The 26,324-nt window shown below is 45.0% G+C and overlaps 1 protein-coding gene across 1 annotated transcript in view; it reads left to right on the forward strand.

Annotated features, from left to right (window-relative positions):
• The window catches only part of prr5l (proline rich 5 like), a 115,909-nt gene extending 90,095 nt beyond the window's left edge, over positions 1-25,814 (forward strand). The window contains exons 8-9 of the mRNA XM_048607130.1: positions 2,408-2,546; positions 24,547-25,814. Of these exons, the coding sequence (XP_048463087.1) occupies positions 2,408-2,546; positions 24,547-24,914 (507 nt within the window). The 3' untranslated portion in view covers positions 24,915-25,814. The remainder of the gene's footprint in view (positions 1-2,407; positions 2,547-24,546) is intronic.
• Positions 25,815-26,324: the final 510 nt, after the last annotated feature.

Consider the following 26,324-nt stretch of genomic DNA (forward strand, 5'->3'; position numbering starts at 1 on the left):
AAGATTGCACTCCAACTTTCAGCCCCAATATCGCGATCTGTCCAATATCACAAGAACCTGCTAGTTACATGTAAATATATAAAGCTTAAACAAATTTAACAATAGGCTGTTCATGTGGTAACTTTTTGTTTAGAAGCCAGAACTTCTTATGACATGAATCATTTGACTAGACTTGGACTTGACGTGTAGGAAAAGATAACTCATCAATCTCAAGGTCTGCTGCCAGTGAGCAGGAAATGTTGAATCAGTGTGAAGAAGAGAAAAAAAAAAGTGCCAGAAATCAAGGAGGATTGAGCCAGAAACTAACATGAAACATCTCACACAGACTCTATACCTCATTGTAAATAAACACAGACCCTGTATCCTACAGAAAACACAGATCCTGAACCCCACTGTACACAAACCCGGGCGCTGTAAACAGCTGGAAACCATGGATGAACCGAGAGATCCACTCCCTACTGAAGTCCAGGTCTGAGGCGTTCAAGTTGGGTGACCCTGACCTATACAGGAAATCCAGGTACAGTCTTTGCAAAGCCAGCAGCCAAGAAACAGTTCCAGACTAGAGTCTCAGACTAACCACATGCACACACGTTAATTGTGGTAAGGCTTACGCGATATAAGAGGTTACAAAGCGAAGTTGAGTAGAATCACGGATAACAATGCATCCCTCCCCGATGAGCTCAATGCATTCAATGCTCATTTTGAACAGAAGGTCAGTGAAATGATAACACCTGCCCCAACAACCTCAGGGGCACCTGTACCCACTGCAACCGCGCAGATGTCAGGTCGGCCTTCTTGAGAGTGAACCCACGGGAGGCGACTGGTCCTGATGGAGCCCCCCGGCCATGCACTCAGATCCTACGCGAACCAGCTGGCAGGAGTATTTGCAGACATCTTTAACCTCTCCTTACTGCAATGTGAGGTTCCCACCTGCTTTGAGAAGACCACTATCATCCCAGAGCCAAAGAAAAATCAGGCAACGTGCCTTAGTGACTACTGGCTCTGGCATCCACCACTATGAAGTGCTTCGAGAGGTTAGTAATGACACACACCAACTCCAGCCTCCCACTGCAATTCACCTACTGATGCAACAGGTCCACAGAAGATGCCATCTCCCTGGCCCTACGCTCATCCCTGGATAACAAAGACAACTACGTCAGGCTCCTATCTTTCACTATAGCTCCGCCTTCAACACTATAATTCCAACAAACTCCTCTCTAAACTCCAACATCTAGGTCTCGGCACCTCCACTTTGCAACTGGATCCTCGATTTCCTGACCCGCAGACTGCAGTGAGGATAGGCAACAAAACCCTCCTCCACAGTAATCTTCAACACCGGTGCCCCAGAAGACTGCGTACTCAGTCCCTTATTATACTCCTTACACACAAGCCTAGACCCTCTTCCTCATGAAGCAGCAATTCGATATTTACAGGAAGCTGCGAGAAAGTCTCTCTAATCTGCTGCAAATGAGCCAGAGAGGCACAGAGGATGTCAGGGAGAGATACTTATTGTTGAGGCTCCCAGGGAGGGTCAGTTTTTTGAGAGGAGAACCAGTGTGTTTTCATAAACTCTTTGACATGATATTTTGTTCATTCGTTCATGGGTTGTGGGTACCACTGGCCTGGCCAGCATTTATTGTCCATCCCTAATTACCCAGAGGGCAGATAAGAGTCAACCACATTGTTGTGGGTCTGAAGTCACATGTAGGTCAGACCAGGTAAGGATGGCAGATTTCTTCCTGTAAAGGCCATGAGTGAACCAGATGGGTTTTTCCTGTTTAAACAGTTGTTTTAAAAGTTAGTGACGTCTCTGTCCTGTCACCTTGTCTGTGTTTGTGCTGATATTATCCTGGGGCAGTTTGGAAATGATGTGGGATCTTCCTGTTCTCTATAGCTCAGTGTGACAACAGACATCTTTGAGACTGCGCCTTCAATCTCTCAACCGTACACACTGACTGAACACCGTGGCTGCCAAATGAGATAATCTTTGTGTTTACAGAGCTGTGATTGAAAACACATCATGTGCCAGTACATTTCCAAATTATAATGACACTACCAGTTTCAAATCTTAGATCGGGGATGCCTTTTCTGGGAGTTTGTGTCGTTTTAATTCCAATTTCTAAAAAGGGTGGAACTTTGAAGGGGAATTGTGGCAAGATTAGGGATTCTGGGTCATGGTTTCACACTAATTGCTCCTATCCACCACTGAGGCCCTCATCTCACTCCTGATCCTGCTCCTGGTCCTGCAGAGGATGACCAAGATGAGGGCCTGGTCAGACAGGAGGAGCGGACAACCAGACTGAAACATTCAGGCTGTCAGGCCTACCTTCTTGGGCACATTGTCCAGAGCACAGAGAAACAGCTAACAGTATAAAGCTTCTTCATTTGCTGCTTTTCTTTTTGCCAGGGTGCTCATGAGCCTAAAGGCCCGAGTGAGAAATACATCCAGCTGGAGCGATTGGTGCAGTTAGTTGTCTCCCCCTATCTGGGCACCTATGAACTGCTGTCCAGGGACAGGAACCCTGCCGATACTGTGCACATACTTGGTAGGTCAATGCCATTTGCTGTTTGTAGGCGACGGAGTTGGGGGGGTGCAGGAGAGAGTCACGAGAAAGACAAATGCAGCCACATGCGGCGACACAGTGGCTAGCACTGCTGCCTCACAGCGCCAGGGACCCAGGTTCAATTCCAGCATCAGGTGACTATTTGTGTGAAGTTTGCACGTTCTCCCTTGAGCGCTCTGGGTTCCTTCCACAGACCAAACATGTGCAGTTTAGGTAGATTGGCTGTGCTAAATTGCCCATAGTGTACAGGTTAGGTGGGTTAGCCATGGGGAATACAGGGATAGGATAGAGGGGTGAGCCTGGATAGGATGCTGTTTGGAGGGTTGGTATGGACTCAGTGGGTCGAATGGCCTGCTTCCACGCTGTAGGGATTCTATGATTCTCCGTGGCTCTCGTTCTGTTCAGCCCCTTTCTATACATTATCATTTCTCAGAGTTTTTTTAATATAGTTGTGGCTGGAGAACTTGGTTGAAGACATTTTTTAAAGTACAAAATATTTATCGGCTGGTCCAATAGTCTATTGAACATGATTTCAAACATGAATTGGTTGAGTATAAACTGGGGAAATGAGTTGTTAGTCTGTTGTACAGACTATCTCCCGATTTTGATTCACAATGGCCAGGGGGACAATAAATTGGACTTTCAACTTGCTGTCACCCATTTTATAACAAAGTCCAAATGACTTCCATTACCATAGAACTTGACCGTTGAAATCTACAAAAACTGTTCTAAATAACACAGTCATAGAGGCATACAGCACAGAAACAAACTCTTCAATCCAACCAGTCCATGCCGACCATAATCCCAAACTACACCACCTGCCTGTTCTTGGCCCATATTCCTCCAAACATTTCTTATTCATGTACTTATTCAAATGTCTTTTAAACGTTGTAACTGTGGCCGCATCCACCACTTCCTCTGCAAGTTCGTTCCATACACGAACCACTGTACATAAAAAAGTTGCCCGTCATGTCCCTTTTAAATCTTTCTCCTCTCACCTTAAAAATGTGCCCCCTAGTCTTGAAATCCCCCACCCTAGGGAAAAGACACCTGACATTCACCTTATCTATACCCCTCATGATTTTATAAACCTCTATAAGGTCACCCCTCAACCTCCTACGCTCCGGTAATAAAGACCCAGCCTATGCAGCCTCTCCTTATAACTCAAACCCTCCATTCCCGGCAACATCCTGGTAAATGTTCTCTGAACCGTCTCCAGCTTAATAATATCCTTCGACTTATACACCATGTGAAGAAAATAAGAATGATGAGTGTAGGCAGTCACAGTAATAGGAAGGTAAAGAATGACACTGCTAATTCACGTTTAATAAATGTCACGCAGCTTGTTGAATAAATTAATTGTACAAAGATACCTCTGGCCATAACAGAAACATTTTACAGCCCATCACATTGATTGTTTTCGGCATCTGAAGTGCAAGAGTTTGTCAGAATACATTCAGAGTCAGTTTGGCTGTGCCTATTGATCATAAGGATCTGACACTGTGAAACTGATGTGAGACTTGAGATTTCAGAATTATCTCTCCACAATTGTTTAGATGGACAGTAGCATGAGGTATATTTACTGCCTGTCTCAATTTGAGGCAATTGCACGTCATGAAACCCAGGCCCAGAAATGGCCATTGTTGAATTTATTCATTCCCATCACCTCATCTGCTTGTTTAACTCCTGTGAGGCTCCTTCTACACAGTTGACTGCAAGTAAAAACTGCAATTGGCCCATGTCTGTGCCGGAAATCTCCCTAATTATGCCCACAGATGATGTGACCTACAAACCCCGAGGCCGAACGAGCTTAGATTTGAGACTGTCTTTAGAGTTTGCTGCTCTGTCCTATTTGCATACTTTGAGGAATGGAGAAAGCAGTTTGTGATAGATTATAGTGTATCGGAAACATTGATATCACAATCCAGGCAAGAATGATGTGTCTCACTGCAAAGACATAAGGGATGAGATTCTCACACATGGGGCCATCACATGATGCCACACTCCCACCTTGAAATAGCAGCCCATTCAACCAGTCACTGGGAGAGTGGTCACAATTTCAAAATCTAGGAATTAGGGAGGGGGAGTCACAATTTCACGATTCAAGAACTAAGTGGGGCCGGGGGTTACAGTTTCAAGATTTCAGAACTGATGGGGGTGGGGTGGGGGTGTCAAAATTTCAAGATTCAGCAATTGGGGTGGGGTTACAATTTCAAGAGTGTCAGCAAGTGAGCTAGAAATGAGATGAGGAGAAACTGAAGAATTGTTAGGATTTGGAATGCGTTGTCTATGCAAGTGGTGAAGGTGAATTCCACAGGGGGTTTCAAAAGAGAGTGATGAAAGTGACGCACTTGGAGGGCTACGGAGTTAGGGCTGGAGAGTGGGACAAACTGGGTGGGTCTTTCAGGAGCCAGCACACATGGAAGATCGAATGGCCTCATTCTGTACTGTAAAATTCTGTGATTGTATTTTTGGTCTCTATGTGTCGGGCATGGGGGGTCACTGCTTCCTGTGGCAGGCCTGAGGGGGCAATGAAGATGGGTAACTGTCAAGGCTAGCCCTCTGAGGGCCTGTCTCCATTTACTGGGACACTGGCTCAATGCAATTCACCATTCTAAGACTCTCTATCTCTAACATCTGACTGCTGTCCCCCATTCCCCCTCCATTCCCCTTCTAAAGCCCCCATGTTACCCATAACCCCTCCCTCTCCCTTCATGCTTAAGCCCACTACTTATTTTTGATACACAAAAGCAAAGTGCTAAGGGATGTTGAGTATATGAAATGTAAATAAAAAATGCTAGAGAATCTCAGCAGGTGTGACAGCCTGGATTTGTGCGAGGAAAGTCATGTCTCACCAGCTTGACTGAGTTTTTTGAGGAGGTGACAAGAATGATTGATGAGGGAAGGCCAGTGGATATTGTCCACGTGAACTTTAGTAAGACGTTTGATGAGGTACCTCATGGCAGGCTGATACAGATGGTCAAGCCTCATGGGATCTGCAGTGAGCTGGCTAGATGGATACAAAACTGGCTGGGTCATAGAAGACAGAGAGTAGCGGTGGAAGGGTGCTTTTCAGAATGGAGATCAGTAACTAGTGGTGCTCAGCAGGGATCAGTGCTAGGACCTTTGTTGTTTGTAATATATATGAATGATCCGGAGGAAAATGTCAGTGGTCTGATCAGTGCGAATTATACAATAAATGGTAGAACCCTTAGGAGTATTGACATACAGAGGGATCTGGGTGTACAAGTGCACAGTGACAACACAAGTTGGATAAGGTGGTCAAGAAGGCATACAGCACACTTGCCTTCATCGGCCGGGGCATTGAATATAAAGGTTAGTGAGTTACGTTGCAGCTGCACAAAACTTTAGTCAGGCCACGTTTGGAATATTGTGTGCAGTCCTGGTTGCAACATTGGCAGTAGGACGTGCTTGCTTTGCAGAGAGTGCAGAGAAGATTTACTAGGTTGCTGCCTAGTTTGGAGGGTTTTAGTTATGAGGAGAGGCTGGATAAACTCAGATTGTTTTCACTGGAAAGACAGAGCCTGAGGGGCGATCTGATAGAGGCATAGATAGGGTGGATAGTCAAAGGCTTTTCCCCAGGGTGGAAAGGTCAACTATAAGAGGGCACAGATTCAAGGTGAGAGGGAGAAAGTTTATGGGAGAAGTGCACCCAAAGCCCAGCTGGTACAGATATGGTGGGCCGAAGGGTCTGTTCCTGTGCTGTACTGTCCTATACGTCTATTTAATTGAATGGTAGTTGGCTTGACAGGTTTGGCATCATTAGTGATAGCCATGGATGATAAAAGGGTTGTAAAAACCTGAAGACCACAGGAGAAAGCTTAATTTAAAAGGGGAAACCTTTCTTTCAATAGTTTTGAATGTTCTTGCCCAATCCTTTGATCTATCACGAGCTAGATGTGAGGTTCCAAAGGAGAATTCACTCGTTGCTCCTAGGCACCCAAAGTCACCCAAAGCCCAGTGAGCTCGGCCAGTTAGAATTAGAATGAGCTTCATTATCACATGTACTCACATGAATACAATGAGAAGTTCACAAATCACCACTTAAGGCACCATCTTAGGTACCAAGGTACATAGGTACAGATTCTTAAATACAAATTCTTAGGAAAAAAAATTAAAAATAAAGAAATAAACACTCCAGCAACAAATGATAAAAACTGAGAAATAAGAGTTCGGAATAAAAGTCCTTCCAACCCAGACCGCAGCAGACTTTACATCAAGGCCAGGACTGCTGGGAATCCCGAGTCTGCACTGACGCTGGGAGTTCGAGTCCGCACTGAGGCTGTGAGTTCGAGTCCGTGCTGAGGCTGGGAATCCCGAGTCTGCACTGAGGCTGGGAGTTCAAGTTCGCGCTGAGGCTGGGAGTTCAAGCCCGTGCTGAGGCTGGGAGTTCAGTCCGCGCTGAGGCTGGGAATCCGAGTTCGCACTGAGCCTGGGAGTTTGAGTTCACACTGAGGCTGGGAATCTGAGTCCGTGCTGAGGCTGGGAGTTCGAATCCACGCTGAGGCTGGGAGTTCTAGTCCATGCTGAGGCTGGGAGTTTGAGTCCGTGCTGAGGCTTGGAGTTCTAGTCCGTGCTGAGACTGGGAGTCCTGAGTCCGCGCTGAGGCTGGGAGTCCCGAGTCCACGCTGAAGCTGGGAGTCCCGAGTCCATGCTGAAGCTGGGAGTCCCGAGTCCGTGCTGAGGCTGGGAGTCCCAAGTCTGCACTCAGGCTGGGAGTCCCAAGTCTGCACTCAGGCTGGGAGTCCCAAGTCCACACTGAGGCTGGGAGTCCCAAGTCCACACTGAGGCTGGGAGTCCGAGTCCGTGCTGAGGCCGGGAGTTTGAGTCCACGCTGTATTTTGTTGAGTAGGAGGTGCAGTAGTTTTCTAATGTTCTGAGGGAGGGCCCCTAGACCGGAAATGTTAACTCTGATTTCTCTCTACACATGCTGCCAGACCTGCTGAGATTTTCCAACAACTTCTGTTTTTGTTTCAGCTTTCTTTTGTTTGCCATCTAATAAATTCTGCAATGCTGCATTTACAGGGAGTGTAGGTCAGCAATAGCCTGGCTCTCAACAAACTGACTGCAAGGCCACTGACTTGAGGCTCACAGGTGTAGTATTCCCCCTTCCGGTCCTGCAGAGCTCCCAAGTCTTTGTTGTCCAAATCACAATCACTTGTTTGTCCAGTACAGAGACTTTCAATGTCTACCTAGAGATCTCTGCAAACCAGATATCCCCTCAACTAGCCACTTTTGCTTCAAGTTGCATTGGGAACTTTTAATGAGTTGCAAGCCCAAAAACAGCTTCACTTCCTTTCCCTTCCCCTGTATTCATTCTTCCCGTTCAATGCAACAGAGTTGCACCAGGACTGTATTCATACAGTAGCTCCGTATTCACAATGCGGGCCTCATTTCATCAACATTGTCAGTTTCTGTGTCAGTTTCACCTATAATTCATACAAAGTTATAACCTGATCAAATTTTAATTGGTTTCTGTAAACCGTGAGCTGTTTGTACTTCTGTGTTGCAATTCGTCCATGGTTGTGAACCCACTTCTCTCTTTTTAAAACCTTTACGGTAATCTCTCAGGATTTCAGTCCTGGCCTTACATCTGGAAATGTTTAACATCCCCAGTAATAATTGGATTGTGATAAGAAAGATTTTTGTTACTCTGTAGATCAATTGAAGAATTGTTCCATCTTACTATTTATTTCATATGATGTAGAAATTCATCTCAGATGGTATTGTCACTGAGTGACATTATACAGCCCCCCAACTGTGTGCCTAGCTTGATATCCAGTTCTTTGACTTCAGTCAAACTGAAATCAGATGGGAACAGACAAAGAGTAGCTGATGTTCTATCTGTGACTAGAATCATAGAATCCCTACAGTGTGGAAGCAGGACATTCGGTCCATTGAGTCTGCACTGACCCTCTGAAGACCATCACACCCAGACCCACCCTGTAACCCTGTATTGCCCATGGTTAATTCGCCTAGCCTGCACATCCCTGTACACTATGGGCGATTTAGCATGGCCAATCCACCCAGGTCCCTGGCCCTGTGAGCCTGCAGTGCTAACCACTGAGCCATTGTGCCAGTTAGTTTCTATATCCTACACAGTTACGAAAGACCAAGCAATTCATACTGAAATTAGGTGGATCAAAATTCTGGAGATCACTTCCTAACAACATCATAGCTATCCCTACAGCACAGACTGCACCAGTTCAAGGTGCTCACGTTCCATGAATTAGTAAGTCTTAAAAAAACAAAAACATAAAATTTTGATCTGACAGCATCTGTGGAGAGAACAGAGTCAATTCAAATTGTGATCAGGACGTGGAATTGGTAGGAATATCATGGGAAAATTGGGAAAACAACAAGAGGGAAGGTTTTTGGTAAAATGGAGAGCAGGAGAGTTTACACAAGAACCCACATGGTGCAAGGCCAGAGGGAGTGGATAAATGAAGAAACAAAAGATGTGTCAAGATGAGGTGTGAATGGCAGGAAAGCAACCAACTGAATGCAAAATAATTCATGAAGAAAGAAGAGGATAAAACCCTATTGACAAAAAGAAACACCAAACAAATTGAGGATGAAAATTATGATCGAAAATTGTTGAATCCAGTTGAATTCCAATCTGTGTCAACCAGTACATTGGAGACAGAGCTTTAATTTTTCAGTTACTCAAAATTGAAACTACAGGAAACAGAGTCTCCCACAAATGCCGCAAGTGGAGGAGAGTTAGAAAATACAAATTATATGAGTCAAAACAGTCTTAGTCTCCTACAGCACTGTTATCTCCAGGTAGTGTTGACAGGAGATTTACACAATCACTTGCTCAGGATTAATGTTGTGAATAAATGTTTGTATTGTAAAAGGAATAGGAGAAAATGCAATGAGATTGGGTGTCAATCTCATGCCAGGCTGGCAACAGCTGCTGGCATGGTCTCCTCTGCCAGTCCTGAGGACAGCGCTCCTCTGCATCCACTACAGCCTGCAGCTCACTATTGGCAGAGCAGGATGCCTGTTTCCCTTTGACGGACATGTCTGAGGCAACTGAGAGAGACCATCCAGGGCAGCCCCGTGTTTGTGTAGCTGCATTTTCAAGATGGAGCCAGCAGCAATACGCATCAGGGAATGGTGCACAGTTAGTGAGACACGTTTGAGACAATGGCCCTCACAAACAACAAGTTCAAAGTCAGTACCACAAGCTGCAAACCATATTTCTTTACATCGATCCACCCACCGTCCAGCAGCTTCTTCCCCACAACATAAATCCCCTCTTCTTCAGACACCAAAATTTCTGCTCCAGTAGTTCCTAGTTTCTGACTACTTCCAACGGAATCTGACATTTCTTGCATCCAACTGGATGATCTCACATTTAGCTTGTGATTGTGTCCTAGATTGTTTGAACCATTGTCTTAGTCTGTCTATGTACCTTTCTCCAGTTCCTGCTTCAACTTGCACTACTTACTGTCCTTATTAATAGAGTGCAATCCAGATTCTTAAATACACAGCACTGTGGTCTCAGATTGGCCATATTAATGACCAATAAGATGCATCCTTTACCAAGGTTAGCAGCGATTAGCCCTTCTCTATATTTAAACACTTGAGTGAGGTGCTCACTATCAAATTAGATCAATAAACCCTAGAGAATACCTGTAGTAAACACATGAGCCACTTCCTTCTGAAGAACCAGGGTCACACCTTCATATTAAACACACAGTGCTATCCCACCTACTCACAGCTTGACATTCCCCGACCCTTCCCAATCCATGATCTGTCTCCCTTCTGATCTCCACCCTACCACCCACATCTCACAATTCATACTACCCATCTCCCTCTCTCAGCCCTGTCTTCCACTCCAGTCTTTCTTTCCCCAAATCTCTTCTTCCTCACTCCCTCCAATCCATGTCTATCTTTACTAATCTCGTTACTCTAATCTCTAGCCCAGGTACCACCGACCTTCCTCACTTTGGCCCCAGTCACACCGTCCCCCAGTCACACTCTCCCCTGGTTACACTCTCCCCTGGTCACACTCTCCCCCAATCACACTGTCCCCATATCCCCATAAATACCAGCACTGTTGTCTCTAATGTATCCTTCTATCAATTCCCTAATCCTTTCTCCTTTTTCTGGGACAAAAGAGCCCCCACCTGAGAGATTGTGAAATTCAGCAAGCCTAGGAATTTCCTTACCACAGCCAGAGTGAGCTAGTTGCAGGGGAGCTGGATGCCAACTGTGTTAATGTTGTAAGACAGTCAACTCCTGAGGATCGGTTCATAAAACACAGTCCCGAAATGAAGCCCCTGACAAAGAAAGAGAATTCAGCAAGGGGAGTAACTTACACTCCACTTCAGGAGATTCCGTGAGACAGCTCCGAGTCCCACACATGTTCCACATTAATCCTATCTCTCTTCAAGTAGTTTCCTTAAACACAAAATTCTATGTAGCCAAGTCATGAAATATTTTGAACAAGAATGTTTCCAGGCTGTACATTTCTCTGAAGCAAGATCAAGTGTATCCCAGGACGTCGTGGAAAGTTATAGAGGAAATTGTGAGGCCCCTTGCAGAAATATTTGTATCATCTATCAACATGGGTGAGGTGCCAGAGAGCTAGAAAGTAGCTAATGTTGTGCCTTTGTTTAAGAAAGGCTGCAAGGAGAAGCCTGGGAACTATCGACTAGTGAGTCTGACTTCGGTGGTGGGTAAGTTGTTGGAGGTGATCCTGAAAGATGGCGATTTATATGCATTTAGAAAGGCAAGGACTGATTAGGGATAGTCAGCACGGCTTTGTGTGAGGGAAGTCATATCTCTCTAAGTTTTTTGATGAAGTAACCAAAAAGATTGATGAGGGCAGAGTGGTAGACATTGTTTACTTGGACTTTAGTAAAGCCTTTGACAAGGTTCTGCATGGTAGACTAATTAGTAAAGTTAGATCACATGGGATTCAGGGTGAGCTTACCAATTGGATTCAAAATTGACTTAACACCAAGAGACGGGGACTGATGATAGAGGATTATTTTTCAGGCTGGAGGCTTATGGCTGGCAGCATTCTGCAGGGATCGGTACTGGGTCCACTTTTGTTTGATTTCTATAAATGATTTTGGATGAGAATATGGCAGGCATGGTTAGTGAGTTAGTGAGTTTGCAGATGACACCAAAAGTGGTGGCATTGTGGACAGTGAAGAAGGTTATCAATTGGATCAGCGGGCTGCGGATTGGCGAATGGAGTTTAATTTGGATAAATGTGAGGTATTGCATTTTGGTAATACACACAAGGACAGGACTTAGACAATTATTGGCGGTGCCTTGGGTAGTATTGTAGAAGGGAGACCAACAGGTTCAGGTACATATTTCTTTGAGATATGCATCACATCACAAGGTGTTTAGCACACGTGCGTTAATTGCTCAGACCTTTGAGCACAAAAGTTGGGTCGTCATGTTGAGGTTGTACATGGCATTGCTGAGGCCTCTTCTGGAATACTGAGTGCAGTCCTGGTATAGGAAGGATATTATTAAACTGGAGACGGTTCAGAAAACATTTACCAGGATGTTGTCAGGACTGGAGGGTTTGAGTTATAAGGAGAGGCTTCATAGGCTGGAACTTTTTTCAAAGAAGCTTAGGAGGTTGAGGGATGACCTTATAGAGGTTTATTTAATCATGAGGGGTATAGACAAGGTGAATGGCAGGTGTCTTTTCCCTAGGGTGGGGGATTTCAAGACTGGGGGGCACATTTTTAAGGTGAGAGGAGAAAGATTTAGAAAGGACACAAGGGGCAATTTTCTTTCACAGAGAGTAGTTCATATGTGGAATGAACTGCCCGAGGAATTGTTGGATGCAGGTATAGTGACAACATTTAAAAGATATTTAGATGAGTTCATGAGCAGGAAAGATTTGGAGGGATATGGGCCAGGAGCAGGCGAGTGGGTCTACTTTAGTTTGAGATTATGGCCAGCATGGACTGGTTGGACCAAAGGGTCTGTTTCCGTGCTGTATGACTCAGACTCTATGTGGAATGAAAGGAAAGCAAGGAAATTGCATGAGCAAAACCTTTGTGAGCAATCAACTCCTTTGTAATCTGTGAAGATCTGGAGATAAAGTCAATAAAAGCACATAACTGGGAGCAGTTTGAAGGCTCTGATCTGATCTACTGACTTCACTACAAACAACAGGAGCTTCATTCTGACAAGTTCTGATAACTGCAGAATAATGTATTTAAATTGCTGTCATGTAATTACTCCTTGGCTACCTCACCCTGTCTTGATTAGATTCTAGCCTCTAAACTCACTCTATGGTATCCACAATTCTATTTGCAATGTTACAGTTGTGAGGTGAATATGATTATTGTTTTAGGACTGCAACTTTTGCTTTCTAACATTATTATGTTGTGGGACCATGGCTTTACATTCGGGGTTTCATGAAAGGTTTTGTTTGCTCTGTTATAGAGTCTGTCCGATAATACGGCGTGGTGGTTTGATTGTTTGGCTGATAGAGGTCAAAGGAAGATTCTGATTGTTTTATGAGGAGAGGGTGCAAGGTGCGACTGCTAGGAGACAGTGACAGGAGTAAGTTCAGCGGGAGTAGGTGCTTATCGGTACCAAATTGTAAACAGTGCGCCATCAAACAGTTCACTCACTTCTAAGAGGAAGTGCAGCTGGAAACAAAAATAACCAATTAGCATTTCTACTTGGCTACCGATGTGATTCCCGTTGCCATGGGGAAGGGGGGAGTGAAAGTGAGATAATTTTGGGAATAGGCTTTCCCATATCACAGGCAGACAGCAGGTTTACAAAGTTTTCCTGTGTGGTCTACAACTTTCTAAGAGGCGAAGACAGAGAGATATCCCAATTTTTGCCAGGACAGTCCCGGTTTTTCTCTTGCAATAAATGTCCCATGTCCTGACGGGTTTTCTCAAAATGATTCCAATGTTGCAATTTTCGGCTTTCCTATTGATTCTGCAGGAGCAGAACGATTTCACCATGAATGAGAGTTTACATACGTGCCTGAGATCTGCCACTTTGCCCCACGGTCAGGACCATTTGTGCCTATTTTGCCCTATTATCGACATGGACAATGCACAGAAAGCCTCCAGCTGAGGCAGACAGAAGATGGGCAGCAGGAGGATTGACACTTGTTGGAACTGCTCACATCCAAAGGGCACAGCTTCATCAGGTCTTGGTGGGAAGCAGACTTTGAGAAGAGGAAATGGTGCTGATTTATGGCTCTTTCACTTGTTTTTAGTTGTACAATGATGAAATCAGAGGTGTTAAATCAGTCCAAAGATGTGCAGCCTAGGTGGATTGACCATGCTAAATTGCCCATAGTGTTCAGGGATGTGTAGGTTAGGTGGGTTACAGAGGGATGGGTCTGGGTTGGACGCTCTGAGAGTCGGCGTGGACTTGTTGGGCCGAAGGGCCTGTTTCCACACTCTAGGGATTCTTACTCCACCCGACAATTTGCAAAGGCCGATCTGCTTTGTGGGAGCACTATCTCAGAGTGTCCCAGCTTTCTCTTTTGAAAATCCAGACCCCGAGCAAGAGATTGACATAGCTCGGCCTGCACCTCAAGCAGAGAAAATGCTGACTCACTATTGTTCAATGTAGGTTGGAACTCACATGCAGTTTGAATGTGAGGGTTTTGAAGAAGGCTGTTAGATTAATCTAGCTTAGAGCTAGAGACATGGATCTACATTGTAGTCCTGGCAGTGAAAGACATTTTGGGATCAGCAGTTAGCCAGCTGGGAAAGAAAGTACAAAGCAATGGGAGTTGAGAATAATTTTAGGCTGATTCCTGAAGGCTGAAGTACATACTTAAGGGTTAATACTACATTTGACCATTGCACAAAGATAAAGCTCCCACATTGGTGTTTTCTGTGGCTTAATGTAGTAAGAGTTGCTGAAGAAAATAAGAGTTTCAATGGCATTATTTAGTCCATTTTTACAGTCAGAGTTTTAAAATAAGGCATTTTGAGATGTCATTCCTTTACCTGTTAACTGGAAGTTTGATTTTGTATTGAAAAATACAAATTATCTATTATTCTGTGCGTAAACCATCTAAAGCCCCCAGTCAGATTCCAGCTTGGAACTCACATTTGGGGATATGTGAAGCACTGTTTAGACTCCTGCTTGTAACCACTGGTGACGTTATGAAGGAGTTAACAGTTTGTATATAGAATATTCTTCCTCTCAATAGGAAGGGAACTCAGGAAACTTGTCTCAATCTCATGTTTGGAAGACATGGATTTTTGCCATTTTAATCAGTGCAGTTTACGAAGTTTCCATCTATGCATTTTCTAGAGGTGCAAATAGTTTCTGAGAATTATGCTACTGGAAAATACGCTTCACTAAACTTGACTGTAACTAAATAACACATCTGCATTTTGATCCTTTATTTTGTTACTGCGCTGTTGTCCTTCCTCAGCCTAGAATTGGCCGTTGGAATAGGAGTCATGTGTCTCTACCCACAGTAGGCACTAAACAATTACCTTCAACAGATGCATACCAACATTTATAATATCAGCCTGCAGAATGTCAAGCAAACATGTTAAGGGTTTAGTTGTTCTTTCAGCAATAGTAAATCTGGACTTTGTATGAAGGACTGATAAGATGAGAGATTAATATACAATCTAAGTCTTCATTGAGAAGAAACCTTATACAAGATCAATGTCATGATCCACCCTGTCACCTGACTTACTCTGTCACCTGGTTCATCTTATTTGCCTGTCACCCCCAAACATGCCGTCATCCTACTTACCCTCGTAACCAGCTAGCTCCTCCCTTCCCCATCCTGTTACCCACTTACACAACCTGCACCATTCCCTGACACAGAGAGAAGCCGTTTGATGCTCCACAGCTATCCAACTTGGTCGGCAATGAGCGAACGTATCAAGATATGGCAGCTCCTGCTGTAAAAAGGGAGTCAATACAGTCCTGATGAAGGGTGTAAACCCGAAACGTTGACTTCCCCCTGCTCCTCTGATGCTGCCTGACCTGCTGTGTTCTTCCAGCTCCACACTGTATTTACTCTGACTCCAGCATCTGCAGTTCTTGCTGTCTTTGCTGTAAAAAGGGAGCTTGCCTAGGACTCCCCCCGACTGTCTCACGCAGCAAGGTTTCAGCTCGATGATGGGTACCCTGCATATTTCTGAGGCCTCGGGTTAGGGGTCAGAAATGAAGGGGACGGTCACGGGGTTAAAAGCACTGGTGGGAGAGCAGCAATCCAGCAGTGACTGCCGATTTTGGAAGATTCAGGTCAAAGTGTTACCCAGACGTCTTCTTAAAATCAATCTCGAAACAAACTACAGTTCCCCTGGGCAGAGCGATTATAAATAACCATTGGGTGCAGAGCGGCCATTAATGCCCAACTAAAGCTGATGTTGCTCCACAACCATAGTTGCATTTTTCATTAAAATCAAGGTGGTTGCTAGCTGAACGGGAGACTTGTTTAGTTGGTGCAGACAGAAACACTCACTGCTCCTGAAAGGAGCAGGCCAGGATTCCTAACTGCTGAAGGGCTGGCCAGTACTTTTACTTCGGTTAAGCTTTGGCACCATCACTGGGAAGTGGCTACAGAATCTGATTTACTCTGGAATGAGGTTGACTAAACCCATCAGGTTCTCTAGTGCCTTGAAGAGAAGGAAATCTGCCTTCTCTTACCTGGTCTGGCCTACATGTAACTCCAGACCCACAGCAATGTGGGTGACTCTGAATTGCCGTCTGAAACGACCCAGCAAACCGCTCAGTTGAAGGGCAGTTAGGGATGAGCAACAAACATTGCCCTGGGCACTGATGCTCACATCCCATGAAAGTATAAGTTGAAAGAACACCTCGATGACAGGAATGCTATGAAAATGCCTGGGTAGGTATACAGTTCTGATGAGTGATATAGGCCCTGCTTTCTGTAAACAATGAGCTGTAGTTTACTATGGGCTTCAGGGCCCCAGCACTGGATCAGAAAGTGAGGTCGCTCTGTGATTTGACATCAAGTGGCCTCCTCAGTGGCAACCTGCAGGACCTCTGCCCAGTTAAGGCTTTCCAATGCTGCCGAGCCAATCAGATCCTCAACAACCCCCAATGGGAGAGGGGCACACCTCGGAGGCAAGGTCAGAAAGCTCTGGAATGCCTCAAAATGGAGGCACGTCCATAAGGGTGTCACAGAAATGTCCCTGAAGGTAGGACAGTATTAGGGACCTGTCCACAACACAGCTCCCTGTTCTTTATCTAACTTCTCAACACCGTTCCTGTCACCAGGGTCCCCGTAAAATTCTGCATGATGGGTTTTGGAACAATTCTGACAGGATATCCCCTGACACTCACACATGAACAGCATGGCATACAGCATAGACAGGTACAGAGCTTTCTGTATTCCCATGTCACTGTTTGAGTATTTCCCCCTTAACCTGAGGACCACATATTCCCATTCCTGTCCAACCCCAAACGCATTCATTACACTCTGCTTCTGCAACAGACTGTCAACATCTGACTCAGTTTTCCTGTGGAGTTTAACATCTGCTCCCTTGATCTCTTTCCTATTACTTATTGTTTCCTTTTGACTCTTGGTCATCGACAATATCTCTCCGAGATAGTAGGAACTGCAGATGCTGGAGAATCTGAGATAACAAGGTGTAGAGCTGGATGAACACAGCAGGCCAAGCAGCATCAGAGGAGCAGGAAGGCTGACGTTTCGGGCCTAGACCCTTCTTCAGAAATGGGGGAGGGGAAGGGGATTCTGAAATAAATAGGGAGAGAGGGGGAGGCGGATAGAAGATGGATAGAGGAGAAGATAGGTGGAGAGGAGACAGACCGGTCAAAGAGGCGGGGATGGAGCCAGTAAAGGTGAATGTAGGTGGGGAGGTAGGGAGAAGATAGGTCAGTCCAGGGAGGACAGACAGGTCAAGGAGGCTAGTAGGTAGGAGATGGGGGTGGGGCTTGAGGTGGGAGTAGGGGATAGGTGGGAGGAAGGACAGGTTAGGGAGGCGGGGACGAGCTGGTGAGGATACATACCACCCCACCAACGTCCGGATCCAACGCATCATTCTCCGACACTTCCGCCATCTGCAATCCGACCCCACCACCAAAGACATTTTTCCCTCCCCACCCTTATCTGCCTTCCGGAGGGACCACTCTCTCCGTGACTCCCTTGTCCGCTCCACACTCCCCTCCAGCTCCACCTCACCCGGCACTTTTCCCTGCAACCGCAGGAAGTGCTACACCTGCCCCTACACCTCCCCCCTCACCCCCATCCCAAGTGCCAAGAAGACTTTCCACATCAAGCAGATGTTCAACTGCACATCTGCTAATGTGGTATACTGCATCCACTGTTCCCGTTGTGGCCTCCTCTACATCGGGGAAACCAAGCGGAGGCTTGGGGACCGCTTTGCAGAACACCTACGCTCGGTTCGCACTAAACAACTGCACCTCCCAGTCGTGAACCATTTCAACTCCCCCTCCCATTCCGCAGACAACATGTCCATCCTGGGCCTCCTGCAGTGCCACAACAATGCTACCCGAAGGTTGCAGGAACAGCAAATCACATTCCGCTTGGGAACCCTGCAGCCCAATGGTATCAATGTGGACTTCACAAGCTTCAAAATCTCCCCTCCCCCTACCGCATCCCAAAACCAGCCCAGCTTGTCCCTGCCTCCCTAACCTGTCCTTCCTCCCACCTATCCCCTCCTCCCACCTCAAGCCCCACCCCCATCTCCTACCTACTAACCTCACCCCGCCCCCTTGACCTGTCCATCCTCTCTGGACTGACCTATCTCCTCCCTACCTCCCCACTTACACTCACCTTTACTGGCTCCATCCCCGCCTCTTTGACCTGTCTGTCTCCTCTCCACCTATCTTCTCCTCTATCCATCTTCTATCCGCCTCCCCCTCTCTCCCTATTTATTTCAGAATCCCCTTCCCCTCCCCCATTTCTGAAGAAGGGTCTAGGCCCGAAATGTCAGCTTTCCTGCTCCTCTGAACATGCTTGGCCTGCTGTGTTCATCCAGCTCTACACCTTGTTATCTCAGATTCTCCAGCATCTGCAGTTCCTACTATCTCTGAACCTCTGACATCTCATGTCTTCACCTTTTTCCGTAAACAGCTGCACCTTCTCCCACCAGTTTTTCCAATGAGTCTGTCTGATGTGTCACCGGACTTCATTGTTTGTCAACTCCCAATCGCCTTCTGCCTGCTCCAACTCCACTACAGCACTGCCAGCCTCGTCACTGTGGTACCTCTCTCATCTCTGAGTCCAAAGGCTGGGGATTCAAATCCCACAGCGGAGGTTAAGAGTACAATACCCAGGTTGCTGGATCACAGCGGACTAACAGAGTGCTGCAATGTCAGCAGTGTCACTGTCTGGACGAGAGATTATAAACAGAGAGCCCATTTCTTCCCCAGTGGGATATACCACATTCCACAGAATAACTATAAGAAGGGCAGTTCTGAACATCCACCCCCCCTACCCCTTGCCCCACCACCCAGAGCTTATAGATTGGAACAGGCCATACCTCCAGGCTCTTCCCTCACTGTCATAGCACTGTCTCACTCTGAACCTGGATGCTCAAGTACATCTGATTAGGCCCCTGTGCAGACCCTTTGCAGGTTTAGCTACATTCAGGAAGCTGTACAAACTCTGGCTCATGTTGAGTACACAGCTGCAGAATGCTGCTCCAATTCTTTCACTGACAAACTGAGCAAGTCCATCGCAAAGAGGAAACAAACTTGTTGTCCCATTTTGGACGGAGTGATGATGCGGGAGAATAGTCTCATAAGACTTTGCAGCTTTGATAGCAGTTTGGCCAGCAGTGACGGGGAAGCAGAGATTCCTCTCAATCACAGCCTCTGCCTGACTCGCACCTCGTACTGAAACAGCTCAGCAGCGGAGCCAGCGTGGATTTGGAATCTTGCATCTTTTTTTTAAGAAGAAACAGACTTGGCAACAAAGCTGGTTTGTGAATCAATTTTATTGAAACAAATTCAGGTCAAGTTGATTAACATTTCAGCTAAAGAGTAGCAATAAACTCAGGCAGCAATTTACATATTAACACAGATTGTACGACCTGAATTGTAGAAACGATGAACGGTTTCTCTCGCATCATTGGCCTTTTAGTCTTCAAACTGGTCTATTGCCCTCTCTCTTGTCTTTTATTTGCTATTGTTTCTGGATATCAGGTCTCTGCACAGAGACCAAGTCAGGTTTTCTCTTTTCACAGTTTACAGCAGCTGCAGTTCTTTCAGGCTTTCTCTTTTACCTGGCTCCAGTCCAATTAACTCTTCCTTTACGCAAGTGATCTTCAGCTCAGGATGCTTTCGTCAAGCAAGCTTGAGGGTATAACACCATTGCACAATGTTGTCCGCATTTTAAATCTTATCTCAAGGCTCCAAGGTTTTATCTCTGGGGGTGCCTTGACATTCCTATCTCTATGTTCACATGCACAAGTAATTCCCATAGACACCATCAAGGTCCCAGTCTTTTGCTGCAAGTAAGCTCTTTCGTAAGACTTGACATAATTTTCCCATGATTCCACCACATTGGGAACTTGTCTACACCGTGACTTGCTCCTGTGTCATCCCAATTTACTACATTGTACTGCCGAGATAAGTTGCTCATAAAGTTAAATGTAAATTTGTATCAGTAATGTTAGATTTCAGCAATTCAGTATTCTGGCTGGTAACTTATTAAACTTGCAGAATTGTCTGTTGCATGTTGACTCTATTCAGAAATCAGCACGTACCAGGTAACTCATAGATTCGAGGCTGTCACAGACACAGTGAATGGAGGGGTTGATAATACTGATCAAATTAGTTTTATCAGACCATGTGAAGCTGGCTTGAAGTATGACAGTCATAGTATAGGATGGAATCATATCAAGCTGTACCTCTGAGACTCAAGCAGAGCACAAATAGTGCTTTAAAGATCAGCTACGTTAAGAAATTGGTGTCATTTGACAAAGTCATGTCTCTGGACAAAGACACTGAATTATTGTTCTATGTTCTTGTGTGTGAATCAAAGAAAACTGGTGTGTAGATGAAGCAAGGTAATAAGGAAGGCAAATGGAATTTTGACATTTACTGCTAATGGAATAGAGTGTAGAAGTAGGAAAGTGTTGGTGCAACTATGCAAGGCATTAGTGAGACCATACCTGGGGTATTGTGTACAGTTTTGGTCCCCTTATTTGAGGAGGGTGAGATTTGTGACAGAATTGGACGAAAAATCTGCCAAAGCCTATCTCAGCATCAGGAGTAGCTTGCTGCATCTTTGATACATTGTTCGAGTGGTGAGGTGAGGTTTCTTGCTCAGCAGCACCAAGTTCCCAATCGAGTGGGATTATTGCTTGCTAAACGCCTTATTAATGCTGCAGCTCACCTCATTAATATTCAGCTTCCTACTTTACTGAACAAGCTGGGCATCAGGAATGGGAGTCAATAGTGGTGACATCAGCTTGCCACATGCTCCAAAGGAGCTCCATGTTAGACACAGGGACCAACTTCTCAGGGCACATTCCATGGACACCTTACTTGAGGAGGGATGTAATTCTGTTAGAGGCAGTTCACAGGACGTTCATGAGATTGATTCCAAAGACGAAGGGTTTGTCTTATGAAGAGAGATTGAGCAACTTAGGCCTAACCTCTGGAGTTTAGAAAAATGAGAAGCGATCGAATTGATGTCTAGATGATTGCTCAAGGGGATTGGCAAAGTAGACAGAGAGAGGATGTTTCCTCACGTTGGGCAATCTAGAATGAGAAATCACAGTTTTAGAACAAGTGGCAGCAGATTTAAAACTGAGATGAGGAGAACTTGCTTCTCTCAGAGGACAGTGAATCTGTGGAATTCAGTACCCCAGAGTGTAGTGGATGCTGGGACAGTGAGTAAACATAAGGAGGGAAGTACACAGATTTTTAATGAGTAGAGTGTTGAAAGGTTATGGGGTACAGACAGGAAAGTGGAGTTGAGGCTAAGAGATTAGCTAAGATTGTATTGAATGGTGGAGCAGCCTTAAGGAGCTGAATGGCCTACTCGTGCTCCTACTTCTCATGTTCATATGAATGGAAAATACAGCCTGTTATTCTGAAAAAAATCACCCCATCACCTTTCAATTTGTATTGGAAGGAAATGTGAGAAAAGGTTTGAGAAGGCACGATCAGACTTCCTCTTCATTGAAGCTAGATCAGTGCATGTGGGAGAGCTGCATCTGTGTTAAGCGTATAGAATCTTTTCAGTTACATAACGCATCTTTATTCACCATGTGCAGGTGGTTTTGAGTCTGAAAATCATTGTTTACAATTAGTCAGGGAAGGAATGAAATTGGCAAAAAAAGAGATGGGTGTAGGAAACTGTAAAGATGATCGTTTAATATAGAGTGAGTGCCAGGTTCAGCAAAGAAAAATATGGAACAGACATCAGTTTTAAAGTAACAAGTGTATTTTATTTTGCTTGGAGAATCATACGTTATTTAAAACACCAGAAACCAATCATTTGACCCATTAAATTGTCACAGAATACAAAAGGTTTAGAAGGATATGGGCCAAACACAGGCAAATGAAATTAGTTTAGTTTGGGAAACTTGGTCAGCATGGACGGGTTGGACTGAAGTGTCTGTTTCCATGCTGTATCACACTATCACTCTATAAATAATTAAGGAAGAATGTGATTTATTTCACCAATTTATACATTCTCCTTGGATCTAATTGTTAGTGAAATTGGAGCGTGGTAGTAGTGTTTCCATTTGGGTACAGTTGGCAGTTTGGACACAAATTAAGATGAAACTCATTTGAGTATTGGTGATTCGGTGAAATCTGACAAGACCCTGTTCAATCAGGCAGCATTTGGAAGCCTTTTTTAAAAATTTGCCTCAGACGTACAGTAGAGGTGGCACTGTGGTGTAGTTTGTCTTCTGCAGCAGAGAAAAGGATCGGACATTTTTCATCCCATTGTTAATCCACTGTCTGTGAGTGACCCAAGTTTCAATGGTTCAAAACAACTTATAACACCTGCTCAGAATCATTTGCTGGTAATATTGGGATACAATACTCAGTGCTTTAGCAAATAGAATTCAATTATGTCTCACGTGCTCCGAAAGGGCCAAGTTAACCTGAGAGAGGCGACGGTTGCACTGAGCTGGCGTGAAAGAGAAGTTGAGATATGGGGCAGATCAGCACAGCCTTCATCATAGGATCCCTACAGTGTGGGAGCAGGCCATTCGTCTCATCAAGTCCACACTGACCCTCCGAATAGCATCCCACACAGACCTACACCCCTATCCCATCCCTGCGTCCCTGCATTTCCCATGGCTAATCCACCCAACCTACACATCCCTGGATACTATGGGCAACTTCAAATGGCCAATCCACCTAACCTGTGCATCTTCGGACTGTGGGATGAAACTGAAGCACCCAGAGGAAACCCATGCAGACACAGGGACAATGTCCAAACTCCACACAGTCGCCTGAGGCTGGAATCAAACCTAGGTCCCTGGTGTTCTGAGGCAGCAATGCTAACTACTGAGCCACTGTGCCACCCCAACGAATGATAAGGCAGTACTTGGCCTTTTGCTGCTCCCATTTACTAAGTTCTTACGTTATTAATTTTTTAGTGGCTCCTGTAAGTTCTGCCATTAAGATTGGTGATGAATTTCCGATGGTATCCAGGAGGTTGGGCAGAGGCAGATTGATGGGTGGGGGCAGCCTTCAGCCTGGTGGCTCTTTTGCAAACTGGAACAGAAGAACGCACAAACGTGACCTGTCCTGAATGTAATTTGTGAATGAAACTCCATGACATTTTTCATAACTTGCATTAAGAGTCAGGGAATTGTACTGAGATGAGCAATGCAAATAAGGGGGAGCTATGCCCCATCGGCTTCTTAAAAGTTTATCTAAAAACTCACCCTGTGCAAAATAATGGAGTAATTCTTTTCCTTCTGTTAGCTGGTCTTTTTTTTTGTTCTTTTCATTTTATTTCTGTACCAGTTTTTTTTAATGTTGCCTCTTGCTCTGATCAGAGGACTTGTTCTCCCATGGACAGATGTCATGATATTTCATAAGTTCACCTGGCTCATGCTGTAGGACAGCACAGATCACTGATACCAATCACTTGTCTAATTCCCCTACTGGGCACATCTCCAGCCTACAAACATATGACTCTAGCTAGGTAGACATTTATCCCAATTGGCCCCTAACCCAACCCTAATTGACTGCATCACAAGTTAACCTTGTAGATTTGAGCAGTTTGCTTTTCAGAAGGCAGTCAAGAGTCAACCGTGTTGGCGTAGATTGGAGTCACACGTAGCCCAGAGCAGCTAAGTGCAACAGGTTTCCTTCCAGAAAGGAGATTAGGACTATAGTTGTTTTCTGACAGCTTTCTTGGTCACCTTTATTGACCAGCTCTTTATTACCACTTTCTCTTTCTAAATAATAATAACAAGGAGAGGGTGGATAGGCTGGGACATTTTTCCCCTGGAGCTTTGGAGTTTGAGGGGTCATTTTATAGAGGTTTATAAAATCCTGAGGGGCATAGAAAAGGTGAATGGCCAAGGTCCTTTCCCTAGGGTGGAGCATTTCAAGGCTAGGGGGCATATTTTTTAAGGTGACAGGAGAAAGTTTTATAAAAGACATAAGGGGCAACTTTTCTTTACACAGAGAGTGGTTCATATGTGGAATGAACTTCCAGAGGAGGTGGTGGATGTGGGTACAGTTCCAACATTTAAAAGACGTTTGAATAAGTACATGAATAAGAAATGTCTGGAGGGATTTGGGCCAAGTGCAGGCAGGTGGGACTAGTTTAGTTCGGGATTATGGTCAGCATGGACTGGTTGGACTGAAGCGTCGGTTTCTGTGCTCAATGACTCTAAACTGAAATAAATCCTCACAATGTTACAGTGGATTTTAAACTCATGTCTTCTATTAAACCAGGTTTTGGGATTGCTAGCCCAGTAATACAAAAGCTGTAACTACACAGTACAAATGTCTGTGTTTCTTCCCCCCACAGATCGAAGATTTGTTGGACCTAGGTCAAAATTGGTCGATTTTATGAGCAACAAGTGTGAAATGAATGTGTCCAATGAGACGATGCTAACGCCCTTAATAGAGCAGGAAGGCGAGGCCTACTTAGAGAAGTGTGGAAGCATCCGACGTCACACAGTGGCCAATGCACCCTCTGAGCTTCAGCTTTTGGCTATGACCTCCATGTTGCATCCTGGAATGGTGGAAGAACCGGACACTGAAGAGGAATGTATTCTGATGCCAGCTGGTCACAGACAGTATTGCAGTGAGCCAAACATCCCAGAACCTCAGACTGAGGTGATGGGAGTCTCACTGCAAGAGTCTTCAGACATTAAGTGTACAGCACTTGGCTAGACCACACAGCCACTGCTTTGTTTATCAGCACATTGTTAGTATTCACAGAAGGGAGGAATCCCACTGACTGACTCAAGTCCTATCACAGAGGGTCAAGAGATGAAATGACCCTGAGCTGGTTATGTGTGTTGGACTGCACTTCTGACCCAGGTCCTTTCTGTTATCATCTGAACATACCTCAGAAATCGCAGCACAGAAAGGATGTTAACATGTGGGGACTGGTTACAGATGCCCCGGTAAAATTAAAGTTTAAAAGATGAGACTAGCAGTAAGTTTGCACTAAAAATATCTAATGATTGAGACAAGTTCTGAACATTGATGCCTGAGATTGCACTATACCTGTCTCATTGTTTAAATACTGCCTATCGATCTTGTCTCTCCCAGCAATCCAGTGGTTTTAAGTCACACTGTTGACCTGAAATGTCATACTTCTTTTCACCATCAAATCTGCCTCTTGCAGATAGCTTGACAGAAGTGATTTTCATGTTTTCATAATCAGTGTGAACTCCATAACCTTGGGGGAAAGCTTCCTTTATGCACTGTTTTATTCCTCAGTCTTTTTGATGAGATTTTGATTATTCGTTTACATATAGTACCCTGAGGAAATTAGGAGCTGTGCCAACCATTCCAGTGTGTCACAAACACTTTGCAATACACATTAGTAATGAAGGGACCAGGTTAAATATGGAACTTGGAGAGTACTGGCAATACTGGAATAATTCCTAAACTGCAAGCTCTTTAAAATTGGCTCACTTCACCTCACAGCCATCATTGGTTGTATTTAACTTCGAACACATTGATCGACTGCTCTGCTACTTCCGCCACAGATGCTTTCTTCAAATGTAATTTCAGGTTTCCTTTTATGTTTTTTTTACAAATAAACTGTGGGTTTTTTGTGTGTGTGTGTGTATGTGTGTGTGTTTGTGTGTGTGAACATTCATTCATCTGTCACCTCCCCGCAGACACAGGAAACTAAAACTCTCAAAAGAGAGAGGGCCCCACCACCACAGTGCAAGGTAAATTAAGGGGATTGGAAAAACAATGATATAAGTTAGCAGCAACTCACCACCACAAACTGTGCAGTGCAGACAGTAAGAAGATCACTACCTGCTCACCTCTTCAGCCCACACAGTGCAACTGGTGAGAAGACTCGATTTGGATAGACAAATGCAAACTGACAGTGAATGGAACAGATTTTCAGTCAACAAGGGATGAAGGGATATGGGTGGGCATAGGAGGGAAAGTGGGGTCGAGGCCATAGTCAGATCAGCCATGATGCTAATAAATGGCCAGCAGGCTCGAGGGACTGAATTACCTGCTTTTACTCTAATTTCCCATTCTTACTGGGGTAGCTGAAGGAGTATTGAGGGCAAATGAGCTTCCATTTCATGGGACATGGGGACAGTAAAT

This window comes from Rhincodon typus, chromosome 17 (assembly GCF_021869965.1).
Source record: "Rhincodon typus isolate 14 chromosome 17, sRhiTyp1.1, whole genome shotgun sequence".
NCBI classification, from domain to species: Eukaryota; Metazoa; Chordata; class Chondrichthyes; order Orectolobiformes; family Rhincodontidae; genus Rhincodon; species Rhincodon typus.